Here is an 18,537-nt window from a genome sequence, read left to right on the forward strand (position 1 = left end):
CACATTACCTGACTTTAAAATACACTATAAAACTATAGTAACCAAAACAGTATGGTATTGGTATAAAAACAAGACACATAGGCCAATGGAACAGAATAGAAAACCCAGAAATAAATACATGCATTTACAGCCAACTGGTTTTTCAAAAGGTGCCAAGAACATACAGTGGGGAAAGGACACCTGCTTCAATAAATTGTACTGGAAAAACTGGTATCCATCTGCAGAAGAATAAAACCAGACCCCCATCTCTCACCACATTAAAACAAAAAAATCAACTCAAACTGGATTAATGACTTAAACATAAGACCTGAAACTATAAAACTACTAGAAGATAACACAGAGAAAATGTTTCAGGATATTGGTCTAAGCAAAGATTTTATGGCTAAGGCCTTAAAAGCACAGGCAACGAAACGAAAAATAGACAAATGGGACTATGTTAAACTAAAAAGCTTCTGCATAGCAAAGAAAACATTCAACAGAATGAAGAGACAACATGTAAAATGGGGAAAAAATACTTGCAAACTATTCATTTGATAAGGCACTAATATCCAGAATATACAAGGAATTCAAACAACTGAACAACAACAAAAAAACAAATAATCCCATTAAAAAGTGGGCAAAGGGCCAGGCGTGGTGGTTCACACTTGTAATCCCAGCACTTTGGGAGGCAGAGGTGGGCGAACCACTTGAGGTCAGAAGTTCAAGACCAGCCTGGGCAGCATGTGAAATCTCATCTCTACTAAAAATGCAAAAAGTAGCCAGGCATGGTGGCACACCCCTGTAGTCCCAGCTACTCGGGAGGCTGATGTGGGAGAATCACTTGAACCTGGGAAGCAGAGGCTGCAGTGAGCTGAGATCATGCCACTGCACTCCAGCGTGGGCAACAGAGCGAGACTCCATCTCAAAAAAATACAATACAATACAATACAATACAACACAACACAACACAAAAGTGCACAATGGACATGAATACACATTTCTCAAAAGATGACAAATAGCCAATAGCTATATGAAAAAATGTTCAACATCACTAATCGTCTAACAAATGCAAATCAAAACCACCCTGAAATATCATCTTACCTCAGAATGCAAAAAGATAAAAAATAACAAATGCTGGCAAGGATACAAAGAAAAGGGAACTCTTATATGCTGTTGGTGGGAATGTAAATTAGTACGACCGTTTGGAAAACCATCACGGAGATTCCTCAGAGAACTAAAAATAGAACTATTACATGATCCAGCAATCCACTATTGGGCATTTATCCGAGGGAAAGAAAATCATATCAAAGGGATACCTGCACCCCTGTGTTTACTGCAGCACTATTCACGACAGCCAAGATACGAGCTGGTCATAGTATAGCTGCTTGTGCCTGTAATCCCAACATTTTTGGAAGGTCAAGACAGAAGGATAACTTGAGGCCAGTAATTGGAGACCAGCTTGGGCAACATAGTGCAATTCTGTCTCTACAAAAAAGAATTAAAAATTTAGTTGGGCTTGGTGGTGCATACCTGTAGTCCTAGCTACTCGGGAAGCTGAGGTGGGAGGATCTCTTAAGCCCAGGAATTTGAGGTTGTAATGAGCCATGATTTTACCACTGCACTCTAGCCTTGGGTGACAGAGAGAGACCCTGTTTTTTTTTTTTTTTTTTTTTTTTGCGATAGGGTTTCCCTTTGTCTCCCAGACTGAAATGCAGTGGCATGATCTCGGCTCACTGCAGCCTCAACCTTTCTGGGCTCAAGTGATCCTCCCACCTCAGCCTCCTTAGGGGCTGGGACTACAGGCATGTGCCACAATACCCAGCTAATGTTTGTATTTTTTGTAGAGATGGGGTGTCACTATGTTGCTCAGCCTGGTCTCAAACTCCTGAGCTCAAGTGATCTGCCTGCCTTGGCCCCACAAAGTGCTGGGATTACAGGTGTGAGCCACTGCGCCTGACTGACTCTGTCTCTTCCCAGAAAAAAAAAAAAAAAAGGAATATTCTTCATTCCTAAAAAGAATGAAATCTCATCATTTGCAGTACCATGGATGGAACTGAAGGTCATTATGTTAAGTGAAATAAGCCAGGCACAGAAAGACAAATGTTGCATGTTCTCACTCATATGTGAGGGCTAAAAAAAGTTTATCTCATGGAGGTAGAGATAGTTACCAGAGGCTGGAAAGGACTTGGGGAGGATAAAGAGAGAGGCTGGTTAATAGATACAAACATGGATAGAAGGAATAAGTTCTAGTGTTTGACAGCATAATAGTGACTATAGTTAATGATAACTGCATATTATTTGCATATTTCAAAATAGCTAGAAGATTGGAAATACTTCCAACTCAAAGAAATGATAAAAGTTTGAGGTGATGGAAACCTTAAATACCCCAATCTGGTTCTTCTGTTTGTTTTAAGATGGAGTTTTGCTCTGTTGCCTAGGCTGGAGTACAATGGCACTATCTCAGCTCACTGCAACCTCCAACTCCCTGGTGCAGGTGATTCTCCTGCCTCAGCCTCCCGAGCAGCTGGGACTACAGGCACACGCCACCAAGCTCAGCAAATTTTTGTATTTTTAGTAGAGATGGGGTTTCACCACGTTGGCCAAGCTAGTCTTGAACTCCTGACCTCAGGTGATCCACTAGCCTTGACCTCTCAAAGTGCTGGGATTACAGGCGTGAGCCACCGTGCCCAGCTAAAATACCCCAATTTGATCAGTACATATTGTATACATGTATGAAAATACCACATGTACCTTGTATGTACAATTATTATGTATTAATTTTAAAAACAATTTCAGAAAAAGAAGATCTCAACAATCTAACAGTACATGTCAAGGCACTAGAGAAAGAACAACAGACGAAGGCCAAAATTAGCAGAAGGAGGGAAATAACAAAGGTCAAAGCAGAAATAAACAAGGACTAGAAAAACAACAACAAAATCAATGAAGCTAAGAGTTTTTTTTTTTTAAAGATAAACAAAATTGACAAACTATTAGCTAGACTAAGAAAAAAAGACAACTCAAAATCAGAAATGAAGCCGAGTGCAATGGCTCATGCCTGTAATCCAGCACTTTGGGAAGCCGAGGCAAGTGGATCACTTGAGGTCAGGAGTTCAAGACCAGCCTAACCAACACAGTGAAACTCCATCCGTACTAAAAATAAAAACATTAGCTGGGCATAGTGGCACACACCTGTAGTTCTAGCTACTTGGGAGGCTGAGGCAGGAGAATCACTTGAATCCAGGAGGCAGAGATTGCAGTGAGCCGAGATCGTGCCACTGCACTCCAGCCTGGGCAATAGACCAAGATTCCGTCTCAAAAGACAGCAGAAACAAGAGGACACATTATAATTGATAACACAAATATAAAGGATCCTAAGAAACTACTATAAACAATTATACACCAACAAATTGGATAGCCTAGAAGAAATGCATAAACTGCTAGGTACATACAACCTACTAAAATTGAACTATGGAGAAATAGGAAATCTGAAAAGGCCAGGCGCGGTGGCTCATGCCTGTAATCTCAACACTCTGGAAGGCCAAATGGGCCCAGGAGTTTGAGACCAGCCTGGGCAATATAGTGAGACCCCATCTCTACAAAAGATACAAAAATTAGCCAGGCATGATGGCATGTGCCTATAGTCCCAGCTACTAGGAAAGCTGAGGTGGAAGGATCAGTTGAGCCCAGGAGAAGGTTGCAGAATAGATCAATAACAAGGAAATTGAATTAGTAATAAAGTCTCCCATCAGAGAAAAGCTCAGGATCAGACGACTTTACAGCTGAATTCTACCCAACATTTAAAAAAGAACTAGTATCAATCCTTCTCAAACCCTTCCAATAAATTGAACCAGAGAGAATACCTCTAAACTCATTTTATGAGGCCAATAATACCCTGATACTAAAGCCAGACAAGGACAGTACAAGAAAAGAAAATTACAAGGCAATAGCCCTGATGAACATAGATGCAAAAATCCTCAACAAAATACTAGCAGATCTAGTTCAACATCATATTTTTTATTTCATTTTATTTTTTGAGACAGAGTCTCACTCTGTCACCCAGGTGGAGTGCAATGGTGCAGACTTCCGCCTCCCGGGTTCAAGCAATTCTTCTGCCTCAGCCTCCTGGATAGCTGGGGCTACAGGTGTGTGCCACCATGCTAGGCTAATTTTATTGTATTTTTAGTAATGACAAGTTTTCACCATGTTGTCCAGGTTGTTCTCAAACTCCTAACCTCAAGTGATCTGCCTGCCTCAGCCTCCCAAAGTGCTGGGATTACAGGAGTGAGCCACCACATCCAGCCACTCACCACTTCCTTTCAGCACGGTACTGGAATTCCTAGCCAGCGCAATTAGGCAAGAGAAAGAAATGAAAGGCATGCCAATAGAAAAAGAAAAAGTGAAATTCTCTGTTTGCTAAGGACATGATCTTATATAGAGAAAACCCTAAAAACTCCACCAAAAAAACCTGTTAGAACTGAAATGAATTCAATAAAGTTTCAGGATACAGAATCAACATATAAAAATCAGTAGCACTTCTTTTTTTTTTTGGTGAGATGGGGTCTTGCTCTGTCACCCAGGCTGGAGTGCAGTGGCATAATCACAGCTCACTGCAGCTTCAACCTCCTGGGCTCAAGCTATCCTTCCACATCAGCCTCTGGAGTAGCAGGTGTGCACCACTATACTTGGCTATTTTTTAAAATTTTATGTAGAGACAGGGTCGCCCTATGTTGTCCAGGCTGGTCTTGAACTCCCAGACTCAAGCAATCCTCCCACCTCAGCCTCCCAAAGAACTGGGATTACAGGTATAAGCCACTGTATCCGGCCACAGTGGCATTTCTATACATTAATGACAAACTATCCAAAAAAGAAATTAAGAAAATAATCCCATTTGCAATAGCAAAAACAACAAAAACTACTTAGGTGTCAATTTAACCAAGGAGGTGAAAGATACTGAAGACTCTACATATCCAAGAAAGAAACTGAAGAAAATACAAATAAATGAAAAGATATCCTGTATTCTTGGATTTGAAAAATTAACATTGCTAAAATGTCCATATTATGTAAAGCAATCTACAGATTCAATGCAATCCCTATGAAACTTCCAATGAAATTTTTTACAGAAATAGAAAAAAATCCTTAAATTTATATGAAATGACAAAAGACCCCCAAATTGCCAAAACAATCAGGCCAAAAGAACAAAGCTGGAGGCATCGCACTCCCTGATCTCAAAATATGTTGTTACATAAAGCTGTTATAATCAAAACTGCATGTTCTGGCATAAAAACCGACCTGTAGACCAGTGGAACAGGATGGAATGCTCAGAAATAAACCCAGGCATTTATGGTCAAATGATTTTCCACAAAGGTGCCAAGAACATAAAATAGGGAAAGGACAGTAAATAAATAGTGTCAGGAAAACTGGATATTCACAGGCAGAAGAATCAAAGTGGATCCTTATCTCATATCATAAACAAAAACCAGCTCAAAATGGATTAAAGACTTCAACATAAGACCTGAAACTATGAAACAACTAGAAGTAAACCTGGAGAAGCTCCACAACGCTGGCCGAGCAATGATTATTTTGAATGTGACCCTGAAAGCACAGGCAATAAAAGCAAAAATAGACAAAGGGAATTGCATCAAATGTGAAAGCTTCTGCACAGCAAAGGAAACGATTAACTAAGGGGAGAGATAACACAAATAGGTGAAAATATTTGCAAACCATACATCTGATAAGCAGTTAATATCTAAAATATATAAGAACTCAACTCATTAGCAAGAAAACAAATAACCTGATTTTAAAATGGACAAAGAACCAGAACAGATATTTCTCAAGACATACAAATGTCCAGTGGGTTCATGACAAAAATGTTCAACATCATTACGCATTAAGGAAAGAGAAATTAAAACCACAATGAGCGATGACCCCACACCTGTTAGAATGGCTATTATCACAAAGATGAAAGGTAACAAGTGCTGGCAAAGATGTGGAGATAAAGGAATTCTGTACTTTGCTGGTGGGAATGTAAATTAGTACTGTTATTATGGAAAATGGTATAAAGATTTGAAAAACTAAAACCAGGCCAGGTGTGGGAACACATGCCTGTAGTCTCAGATACTTGGGAGGCTGAAGTGGGAGGATCGCTTGAGCCTGGGAGTTCAAGGCTGCAGTGAGCCATGATTGTGCCACTGTACTCCAGCCTGGGTGACAGAGCAAAACCCAGTCTTTAAAAACAACAACAAAAAACCCCTACTACCAGCAATCTGACTTCTGGATATACATCCAAAGGAATTGAAATCGATACGTTGAAGGGATATCTACACGCCCATGCTCATTGCAGTATTATTCACAAAAGCCAAGATATGGAATCAAACTAAGCATCTGTCAGTGGATAAATGAATAAAGAAAATGTGATATATTTGGAACACTATTCAGCCTTTAAAAAGGAAATTCTGCCATTTGCAACAGCATGGATGGAACTGGAGGACACTATGCTAAGTGAAACAAGCCAGGCACAGAAAGACAAATACTGCACGATTTCACTTACTTGTGGAATCTAAAAAAAAATTGAACTCATCGAAGTAGAGAGTAGAGGTGGTTACCACAGGCTGGGGAGGGGAGTGAGGAATGAGGAGTTTTTGGTCAAAGGGTATAAAGTTTCAGTGAGGAGATCTGACACCTATTGCATGGCAGAGTGACTATCGTAAATAAAAGGTATCGTGTATTTCAAAATAGCTGAGCAAATTTCAAATGCCTCACCACAAAAAATAAGTGAGGTGAAGAATATGTTAGCTTGATTTAATCATTCCACATTGTGTGTGTGTGTGTGCACGCGTGTACATACATAATCTCTCAAAACATGACATTGTACCCCATTAATGTATAAAATTTTGATTTTTCAATTAAAATATTAATAAATTAAAAAGCTAATGTATTGATGGATTAATATCATTAAAGATAATATTGAAGAGAAAAAGCATCTATAGAAGAATATGTTCAGTATGATACCAGATATAGAGAATATGCAAAACAGAGAATGCAAACATTTGCGGAAAAGAATGCATGGGAATAATATACACCGAATTCGGGTAATGGTTACATCAGGAAATGGAAGGGAGTGAGATCATTAAAGATACACAGGGGATTTTTATCTACAGTATTATATTATTATTTTATTTTAGGCAGAGTTTCCCTCTGTTGCTTAGGCTGGAGTGCAGCGGCACTATCTCAGCTTGCTGCAGCCTCAACCTCCCCAGCTCAAGTGATCCTCCCACCTCAGCCCCTTGAGTAGCTAGGACCACAGGTATGTACCACCACGCTCAGCTAACTTTTTAATTTTTTTGTAGAGATGGGGTTTCACCATGTTGCCCAGGCTGGTCTCCAACTCTTGAGCTCAAGCAATCCTCCTGCCTCGGCCTCCCGAAGTGCTGGGACTACAGGCATGAGCCACTGCTCCTGGCCTGTGTTTTATTTCTTTACCTAGGTGGCAAATAGCATGACTACTTATTCCGTTCAGACTTCTGTGCCTAAAGTAATTCATCATTTTAAAAAACACTCTTTCTAGAAACCAATGATTTGAGGAGGGTTGAAGGAGTTAGATATTGTTAGCATATGATTGCCATTTTCAAATATTTGAAGGAACACGTATACGAAAAAAAGGTATTTTGCTTTGCTAATGCATATGTACAAGCATTTGTTAACTGTAAGCCACACACATATTGCTATCACTGCTTCAGAGGACAGAATGAGGACAAATGGGAAGACTCTACAAGGAGGAAGGTAGATTTGGGCTCAGTATAGAGACATGCTTAACAATCAGAGGCAGCACAGCATCAGAGATGAGAGCAAGACGGTTTGGAGCCAGCCTGCCTGGGTTCAGGTCTTGGCTCTGCTCTTTGTAGGCAGAATGATTTGGGGCAAATCATTTAACCTCTCTGTGCCTGTTTCCCATTCTGTAAAATGGGAATAATACAGAGTGCCTACCTCAAAGGCTAGAATAAGGATTAAATGCTTATTTGTAAAGTGCCTAGAACAGTGCCTGATACATAACAAATGCTATGTAAGTGTTCATAAAATAAATCTAACAAAGAATCTAGCAAATAAAGAGCTTGTCTCGCAAAGCAGTAAACTATTCAAGGGCTCATGCAAAGGCTGGATAAATCTCTTTTAAGGATGGCGCAGGGGAATCCTTCCCTTCTAGTCTAGAGATGTATGCTTCTTAAACTTCATTATGCACAGAAACCACACAGGGATATTAAAATGCAGATTCTAATTCAGTGAGCCTGAGATAGGGCCTGAGATTCTTTTTTTCTCTTTTTTCTGAGATGGAGTCTCTCTCTGTCGTCCAGGCTGGAGTACAGTGGTGCAATCTCGGCTCACTGCAACCTCCGCCTCCCGGGTTCAAGTGATTCTCCTGCCTCAGCCTCCCGAGTAGCTGGGAATACAGGCAGATGCCACCACACCCGGCTAATTTTTTTTTTTTTTTTTTTTTTTGTATTTTTAGTAGAGATGGGGTTTCATCATGTTGGCCAGGCTGGTCTCAATCTCCTGACCTCGTGATCCGCCCACCTCAGCCTCCCAAAGTGCCGGGATTACAGGTGTGAGCCACCATGCCTGGCCTGAGATTTTTTATTTCTAAGAAGTGGTGCCAATGCTATGGTTCTCCTGAGGGCTATACGTTAAGTAGCAAAGCTCTAGATGGTTTTAGTCCTACTGTCATACATCACAATTTCAAAGATGCTTACTTTTTTATTTTATTTTATTTTATTTTTTTGAGACCAAGTCTCACTCGCTCAAGCTAGAGTGCAGTGGCCCAATCTCGCTCACTGCAACCTCTGCCTCCCAAGTTCAAGCAATTCTCCTGCCTCAGCCTCCCGAGTAGCTGGGATTACAGGCACCCGCCACCACACCCAGCTAATTTTTTTCCATTTTTAGTAGAGATGGGGTTTCACCATGTTTGCAAGACTGGTCTCAAACTCCTGACCTCAGGTGATCTGCCCACCTCAGCCTCCCAAAGTGCTGGGATTATAGATGTGAGCCACCATGCCCAGCCTCACAGATGTTTAGTTTTTATCTCTGATGAATCACTTTGCAGCAAATTCTAAATATAGTTCTCTTTCAAAACCAACTTTTGGCCGCTTAATCAACCAATAATAGTTTGATTACTAAAATAACTAAGTTTTGTTGTTGTTTTTTTGTTTTTTGTTTTTTAAGAGATGGAGTTTTGCCATGTTGCCAGGACTGCTGGCTTGAATTCCGGGACTCAAGCGATCCTCCTACCTCAGCCTCCCAAAGTGCAGGGATTACAGGCGTGAGCCACTGTGCCTGGCCTAGGACTAAGAATTTATAGGAGGTTTGGGGTGATGTTTTATATAAACATATATATTTCCATAATGCACATACTTTTTTTTTTTTTTAAAGAGATGGAGTCTTGCCCTGTCACCCAGGCTGGAGTGCAGAGGAGCAATCATAGCTCACCATAGACTCTAACTCCTGTCCCCAAACAATCCTTCCACCTCAGCCACCATAATTGCTGGAATTATTAATACAAGAGGCAGCCACTGAGCCCAGCAATAATTACAATTTTTATATTAAATTCAGACTTTTGTCATTTGGATTTTCTTAAAGCAAAAACATCGATATGAGAAATAAAAATAGTAAAGTATAAGGGAGGCAGTTCCTGCACTGTTTGGGAATCTACATCCGAGTCTGCATTTGATATAACAGAGAAGAGAAGGCCACTCTAGATTCCCAAGCAAGGAAGTGAGAGAAGAAAAGCCATGTTTGGGAGCAGGATAAATTGGAAAGGAGAATATCGAGGCTCGAAGTGAACACACAAAATACTGAGCTGATCATTTTGTTAAAGTGTGGAGGTACGGTTCCGAGAGCTGCTAATGAGAAGACCAGTGGGATTCACATTTTAGAAGACACTAATTCAACAATAAGCTGAAGAGGCAAATGAGACTTCGGTGGACTCTCGTGAATCATACTGGGCTCCAGCGGGCGTCTCAACCATTTGATGTAGACACAACTGGGCCTCCGGGTACAATTTGAAATATGAGTATGTTCTGAGACAGATCTTTAACACCGTGATCCAGAACAGAAACCCAGAGAAGCTTGCTACTTGGGGATGGTTGATGTGAATTCCGGTGATTTGGTCTAAATTATACTCCATGCTTTCTTTCCTTCAGGAAATCTTCATTGATCATAGTTGACTTAGAACCATGGGGACCCCAGAGTTTTTCTAGGCCTGGCTGTATACAGGCATTGAATCTTGTGTCTAGTATGTACCTACTGTTTTGCAGCTTTGGCCACAAAGTGGTTCATGGTTATTCAACATAAAGCTATCAAAGGCTGGGCCTGGTGGCTGATGCTTGTAATCCCAGCACTTTAAGGGGCCAGGGTGGGAGGGTCCCTTGAGCCCAGGAGGTCAAGACCAGCATGGGCAGCATAGTGAGACCTCATCTCTACTTTAAAAGAAAAAAAAATGCCTGTATTTTCATGCGTGTAGTCTCGGCTGCTTGTAAATGCACATGCCTGTAGTCTCAGCTACTCGGGGAGGATCACTGAGTTGGAGGCTGCAGTGAGCTGTGATTGCGCCACCGACAGCACTCCAGCCTGGGCAACAGAGCAAGGCCCTGTCTCAAAAGCAATGTTAAGCTACTGGAACCAACTTCTCCTGCTGCCTCTAGGAGCACAATTTGCAAGTATCCTTAGATCTAAAATAGCCGCTGAGTAGAGAGAAAATAAAGAGGCAGTGAACAGTATATTTTATTTCTTTGTTCCTCTACTTGTCTAGGTCAAAGTGGAGAGTTTCCTGGTCTATATATTTTTAAAGTAGGGCATAAAAGAAGTCAGGGAGAGACAGGAGAAATAGGGATTCGAGCAGATAATTCTAGAGCTTTCTTTACAATTGGGTTACTTTTTTTTTTTTTGAGACGGAGTTTCGCTCTGTTGCCTAGGCTGGAGTGCAGTGGAGCGATCTCGGCTCACTGCAAGCTCTGCCTCCCGGGTTCACACCATTCTTCTGCCTCAGCCTCCCGAGTAGCTGGGACTACTGATACCTGCTACCACGCCCAGCTAATTTTTTTTTTTTTTGTTGTTGTATTTTTAGTAGAGATGAGGCCTCACTGTGTTAGCCAGGATGGTCTAGATCTCCCGACCTCGTGATCCGCCTGCTTCAGCCTCCGAAAATGCTGGGATTATAGGCATGAGCCACCGCGCCCGGCCAAAATTGGGTTACTTTTACCAGTTTGTTTTTACTCACCACCACTGCACAGAGATTGTATTTAGGATATTTCCGGAAAATTGGGCAAATATAAGGAGTGAGGTCCAAATTAGTGAGTGGGTAATGAATATCCGTTCTCAGCTTCCTTTTCGTTGTACCCTGAATGTCAAACCTGCAGGGATAATGTGTAAAATACAAAGTAAGCTTGTGAACCACTCATTTGTCTACATGACAAATTCCAAGTATCTTAAAAGTAATTTCTTGGCTGGGCACAGTGGCTCATGCCTGTAATCCCACAATGTTGGGAGGCCAAGGCGGGCATATCCCTTGAGCCTAGGAGTTTGAGATCAGCCTGAGTAACAAGGCAAAACCCTGTCTCTACATAGAATTCTCACCTGTAGTCCCAGCTACTCAGGAGGCTAAAGTAGGAGGATCACCTGAGCATAGGAAGGCTGAGGGAGTCATGATCGAGCCACTGCACTCCAGCCTGGGTGACAGAGTGAGACCCTATCTCTAAAAAAAGGTAATCTCTGGCCTGGCCTGGTGGCTCACGCCTGTAATCTTAGCACTTTGGGAGGCTGAAGTGGGTGGATCACTTGAGGTCAGGAGTTAGAACCAGTCTGGCCAACATGGTGAAACCTCGTCTCTACTGAAAATGCGAAAAAATTAGCCGGGCATGATGGTGGATGCCTGTAATCCCAGGTACTCAGGAGGCTGAGGTCGGAGAATCACTTGAACCTGGGAGGTGGAGGTTACAGTGAGCTGAGATCACACCACTGCACTCCAGCCTGGGTGACAGAGCGAGACTCCATCTCAAAAAAAAAAAAAAAAGTAATTTCTTGGAAAGATTATTTGGTACAGACTTATAAATTACTTTTCTCTTATCTATTTAAATACCACATCCACAAACCTCACCAAAATGAGACTGGAAGTTGAATCAGGGAGTGAGATAGTAAAGATTCAAGCTAAAGTCGAATCTAGTAGGGCAAAAAGAAAGGGATAACCAAGGCTCTCAGCATTGGGGGAAGTGGAAACCACATTGATAATTCCTGAGGCTTTTGCTCCAACTGAACCTGTTTAGTTTAACCACACTGGCTCAGCTTTTCCTTATCTTGATTTCGGCACAGGTAGTCTTGGCAATGTCGTTTTCAAGCTCTGAGGTTTTTTTTTTAAACGTTTTAATATAATGTTTTAATAAGAACATTTTGTGAAAAATCTTTCACATTCTGTATTGTTACATAGATCCTAAGTTTGTAAATCTAAGCTCATATCAGTTACTCAGAAGCTTTTAAAAAAAAAAATTATGTTCATTTTGGAAAAATGGCTGATGTAGGTCTGAGGCTGGGAAATTACTGAGACCAAGACATTCTTGTGCCAGAAAGCAAAATACCCTGTTTTCAAAAAACTAAGGGAATGCCATGTGATCCAGCAATTCTATACCTGGGTATCATCCCAAGAGAAATGAAGACTTAGGCCCACATAACAAGCTATCTTCTAGTGTTTGTAGAAGCTGTATTCCTAACTACTCAAAACTGTAAACAACCCAAACGTCCATCAACTGGTGGAGACGTGCAACTGTGGTACACTCACAAAAAGGAATAGCACACAGCAGTAAAAAAGGGACCACTAATGTATGCAACAACACGTATTTCAAAAGAATCATGCTAAGTGAAAGAAAAACTAAAAGCTACGTACAGTATGACATAGCACATTCTGAAAAACACAAAATTATAAGGTTGGGAATCAGATGAGCAATTTTTATAGGCTTAGGGTCGGGAAGGAGAGTGATTAGTTAGGAGCATGAGAGAACTTTTTGAGGTGATGGAAATGGTTTATATGTTGGTTGTAATGGCGACATGACTGCATGCATTTGTCAGAATTCACAGAACTGTGCACTAAAAATGATACATTTTTTTGTAAGCATACCCTAATAAACTCATGGGACCCCAGTAGCTAACTTGAAGGGGCTCCCACTGGCCAATTTTGAACAGTTTGAACACCGAAAGCAATGATGAGAGACGTCTAGTTTTCAGTTCTACACATAAGGACACTTGGAAGTCACCGTTCTGTCCTAACAAGTTAAAAGCTAAACAAAACTTTTGGTTATTTTCCTTCAGGAAGGAAAGAAGTAACCGAAAGGAAAATAAACAGCTCTTCGTAGAGCTGAAAGAGCGGTGAGGTCACAGGACAAACCACTGCCCCCAAAACTGGAAACACAGACCAGCAAACACAGAGAATCACAAACTTACCAGAGCCAACACTGCCGAGCAGAAACCTCTGAGGGAACAGGTCTGCGTAGGAAAACCTGGACTGTAATTGACTAATTTGCTGGAGGCTCAGTGAAGAGTCTGAGAGTTAAAAACTCCAAAGAATCCAGTCACGGGGGGCCCCTACTTCGTGAGTTTTCCCTCCAGGAGCCCAACCACACTCGCACGGTAAGTATTTGAGACAACTGTCCTCATGCTTCTGGCAGGAGGAAGAAGGGAAAGGAACCATTCTGGAATACACTGGCGCACCCAGCTCTTCACGCCTGCCCACAGGAGAAACTGATCAACCAGAGCCTAACCTGCTGGGGTTTTATCAGAGCTTAACTGACCTGGGGGGAGGAAAACACCTAACTCCAGCCCACGCATAACCATCCTGTTCCACCGAAGCAGGTGTGAAGGGACTGAGGAGCACTTGTGAAGTTCGTAGTCTGGAGGCTTAAGTTCATTAAAAGACCGAGACCCACTCGTAGGATTATACAGCGCTTCCCCTGCCCCTCCGCCTTACCACCACATCATCAAGGTCTGTTTACGTCAGTTTCTCTTACCCAGTTCACCATATCTGGCTATCAGGAAAAAATTACAAGGCATACTAAAAGGCGAAAAACACAGTTTGAAGAGACAGTTAAGTATCAGAACCAGATAGGGCAGGGGTGTGGGAATTACCAGACTGAGAATTTAAAACTGATGAACATACTAAGGGTTCTAATGAATAAAGTAGAGAGCATGCAAGAACAGATGGTCAATGTAAGCAGAGACCTGGAAATCCTAAGAATGAACTGAAAGAAATGCTAGAGGTATCCTTGTTAGTATAGTGGTTAGTTTTTGTTTTTTTAACTGCTAGAGGAAAAAAACACTAACACGTGAAGAAAGCCTCTGATGGGCTTATTAGTAGACTGCACACAGCTGAAGAAAGAATCTCTGAGCTTGAGGAACCTCAGTAGAAATCTTTAAAACTGAAAAGAAGAAAGAAAAAGACTGGCTGGGCACGGTGGCTCACGCCTGTATCCCAGCACTTTGGGAGGCCAAGGCGGAAGAATCGCCCGAGCCCAGGAGTTCCAGACCAGCCTGGGCAACAAAGTAAGAGCCCCTGCCCCCGTCCCTGGATCTCTACTAAAAAAAAAAAAAAAAGAAAGAAAGAAAATAGACTTAAAAAAAAAAAAAAAAGCACAACAATATCCAAGGACTGTGGGACAACTACGAAGATGTAACATCTGTATAATGGAAATACCAAAAGGAAAAGAAAGAGAAAAGAACAGAAAAAATATTTGAAACAGTAATGACTGAGAATTTTCCCAGATTAATGCCATACACCAAACCACAGATTCAGGAAGCTCAGAGAACACCAAGAAAGATAAATACCAGAAAAATGACACCTAGGCATTTCATTTTCAAACTGCAGAATATCAAAGATAAGGAAAAAAATCCCAAAAGAAGCCAGATTGGGGGCAGAAAGCACACCTATAGAGGAGCAGACATAAGAATTACATCTAACTTCTCAGAAACCATGCAAACAAGAAGAAAGTGGAATAAAATACTGAAAGTGTTAAAAGGGAGGAAAACCACCAACCTAGAATTCTGTATCCTGTAACGTTAACCTTCAAATGTGAAGGGAAATAAAGACGTCATTGGACAAAGAAACATTAAGGGAATTTTTTGCCAGTAGACCTGCCTTGCAAGAAATGTTAAAAGAGGCTGGGCACGGTGGCTCATGCCTGTAATCACAGCTACTCTGGGAAGCCAAGGCGGGTGGATCACTTAAGGTAGGGAGTTCAAAACCACCTGGCAACATGGTGAAACCCTGTCTCTAACAAAAATACAAAATTAGCCTGGCATGGTGGTGCAGGTCTGTAATCTCAGCTACTTGGGAGGCTGAGGCAGGAGAATCGCTTGAACCCGTGAGGCAGAGGTTGCAGTGAGCCGAGATCATGCCACTGCCTTCCAGGCTGGGAAACAAAGTAAGACTCCATCTCAAAAAAACAAAAATGTTAAAAGAAATCCTTTACAGAGAAGGAAAATGATATAGGTCAAACACTAGGATCGACATAAAGAAAGAGCACTGAAGAAGGAATAAGTGAGGGTAAAATAAAAACTTTTTTCTTATTATTAATTGATCTAACATAACAGTTTATTCAAAACAATAATAGAGACAATATATTCAATTATGTATGCTTATGTATATATCATATATATTCTTATGTATCTTTATATATAAGTGAAATGAATGACAGCAGTGATACAAGGAAAGCAGTATGGTGTTATTTGAAAGTGGACATGGATTAGTCGTAAATGTATATTGCAAACTCTTTTTTTTTGAGACAGAGTCTCGCTCTGTCGCCCAGGCTGCAGTGCAGTGGCCGGATCTCAGCTCACTGCAAGCTCCGCCTCCCGGGTTCACGCCATTCTCCTGCCTCAGCCTCCCGAGTAGCTGGGACTACAGGCGCCCACCACCTCGCCCGGCTAGTTTTTTTGTATTTTTTAGTAGAGATGGGGTTTCACCGTGTTAGCCAGGATGGTCTCGATCTCCTGACCTCGTGATCCACCTGTCTCGGCCTCCCAAAGTGCTGGGATTACAGGCTTGAGCCACCGCGCCCGGCCGTATATTGCAAACTCTAAGGCAACCACTAAAAAATGTTTTAAAAAGTATAGCTTATATGGTAATAAAGGAGAGAAAATGGAGTCATATAAGATGCTCAATTAAAACCACAAAAAGCAGGAAAAGAGTGGTAGATAAAAACAGGAACACAAAGAACAAGGGCAACAAATAGAAGGCAGTAACAAGTACAACAGATATTTAACCCAACAGCATCAACGATCACTTTGAATGTCAGTGGTCTATATACATTAATTAAAACACAGATTGTCACAGTGAATCAAAAACAAAATTCAACTATATACTGTGTACAAGAAACATACTTGAAATATAAAGACACATAGAGACTAAAGTAAACAGATGGAGGAAAACAAACCATCCTACCACTAAGAAAGTGGGAGTAGCTATATTAACTTCAGACAGAGCAGTCTTCAAAACAAAGAAAGTGATTGAGGATAAAAAGGGCCATATATAATGATAAAGGGATCCATTTTTCAAGAAGACATAGAAATTCTTAACATATATGCACTTAACAACAAAGGGTCAAAATACATGAGGAAAAACTGGCTGGGCACCGTAGCTCATGTCTGTAATCCCAGCACGTTGGGAGGCCAAGGTGGGCGGGCCACTTGAGGTCAGGAGTTTGAGCCCAGCCTGGCCAACATGGCTAAACCCTGTCTCTACTAAAAATACAAAAACTAGGCAGATGTGGGGGCATGCACCTGTAATCCCAGCTACTCGGGAGGCTGGGACATGAGAATTGCTTAAACCCAGGAGGCAGAGTTTGCAGTGAGCCGAGACTGCACCACTGCACTCCAGCCTGGGCAACAAAGCGAAACTCTGTCTCACAAACACACACACACATGCGCGCGCACACACACACACACAAAGGAAAAACTGATAGAACTGCAAGGAGAAATAGATAAATCCACTTTTATAGTTGGAGATATTAACACACCTCTGTCAGAAATGGACAGATCCAGGCCGGGCGTGGTGGCTCATGCCTGTAATCCCAGCACTTTGGGAGGCCAAGGCGGGCGGATCACAAGGTCAGGAGATCGAGACCATCCTAGCTATGCGGGCAATCCCTGTCTCTACTAAAAATACAAAAAATTAGCCGGGCGAGGTGGCGGGCACCTGTAGTTCCAGCTACTCGGGAGGCTGAGGCAGGAGAATGGTGTGAATCCGGGAGGCGGAGCTTGCAGTGAGCCGAGACCGTGTCACTGCACTCCAGCCTGGGTGATAGAGCAAGACTCTGTCTCAAAAAAAAAATTTTAAATAAAAAAAATCACAATACCATTCACATTAGCACCCTCAAAAATGAAATACTTAGTTATAAAATTAACAAAATATGTACAAGACCTATAGAAGGAAAACTAGAAAATTCTCATGAAAGAAATCCGAGAAGAACCTAAATAAACAGAGAGATATATTCTATATTCATGGATAAGAAGCTTCAATATTGTCAAGATGTCAGTTCTTCCCAATTTGATCTGTAAATACAATGTAATCCCAATCAAAATCCCAATAACTTATTTTGTGGATATTGACAAAATGATTCTAAAGTTTATGGGATGAGGTAAAAGATCCAGAGTAGCCAAAACTATACTGAAGGAAAACATAATTGGACTGACATTACCAAACTTCAAAATGTATTTTAAAACCAGAATAATCAAGACAGTGTGGTATTGCTGGAAAAAAAAAAAAAAAAAAACATTAGAAAAAGAATGGTATAGACAAGAGAGCTGAGAAATGGACCCACAAAGATATGATCAGCTGATCATTGACAAAGGAACAAAGGTAATACAATGGAGAAAAGATAACCTTTTTCAACAAATGGTGCTGGGACAACTGGATATCTACATGAAAAAAAAAAAAAGAAGAAGAATCCATACACAAACCTTACACCCTTCACAAAAATTAACTCAAAATGGATCACAGACCAAAACGTAAAACAGAAAGCTACAAAACTCCTGGAAGATAACACTGGAGAAGCTCTAGATAATCTTGTGTTTGGCAATGACTTTTTAGCTACAACACCAAAGGCCTCCTTTACAAAAGAATTGATAAGCTGGACTCCATTAAAGTCAAAATTTTCTGCTCTACAAAACTGTCAAGACAATAAAAAACAAGCCATGGACTAAAAAAAACAAAACAACAACAACAACAACAACAACAAAAAAAACCAAAATCTGGTAAAGAACTGCTATTGAAAATATACAAGAAATTTGGCTAGGCACAGTGGCTCATGCCTATAATCCAAGCACTTTGGGAGACTGAGGTGGGCAGATCATTCAGATCACCTGAGCTCAGGAGTTTGAGATCTGCCTGAGCAACATGGTGAAAACCTGTCTCTACCAAAAAAAGTAAGAATTAGCCAGACATGCTGGCAGGTGCCTGTAGTCCCAGCTACTCTGGAGGCTGAGGCAGGAGAATGGCTTGAACCAGAGAAGCGGAGACTGCAAGAACTGAGA

The 18,537-nt window shown here is 41.3% G+C and overlaps 1 protein-coding gene across 1 annotated transcript in view; it reads right to left on the reverse strand.

Annotated features, from left to right (window-relative positions):
- Nucleotides 1-18,537, reverse strand: part of USP50 (ubiquitin specific peptidase 50) — a 47,154-nt gene that overhangs the window by 18,768 nt on the left and 9,849 nt on the right. The window contains exon 6 of the mRNA XM_025390108.1: nucleotides 11,246-11,378. Within this exon, the coding sequence (XP_025245893.1) occupies nucleotides 11,246-11,378 (133 nt within the window). The remainder of the gene's footprint in view (nucleotides 1-11,245; nucleotides 11,379-18,537) is intronic.

This window comes from Theropithecus gelada, chromosome 7a (assembly GCF_003255815.1).
Source record: "Theropithecus gelada isolate Dixy chromosome 7a, Tgel_1.0, whole genome shotgun sequence".
NCBI classification, from domain to species: domain Eukaryota; kingdom Metazoa; phylum Chordata; class Mammalia; order Primates; family Cercopithecidae; genus Theropithecus; species Theropithecus gelada.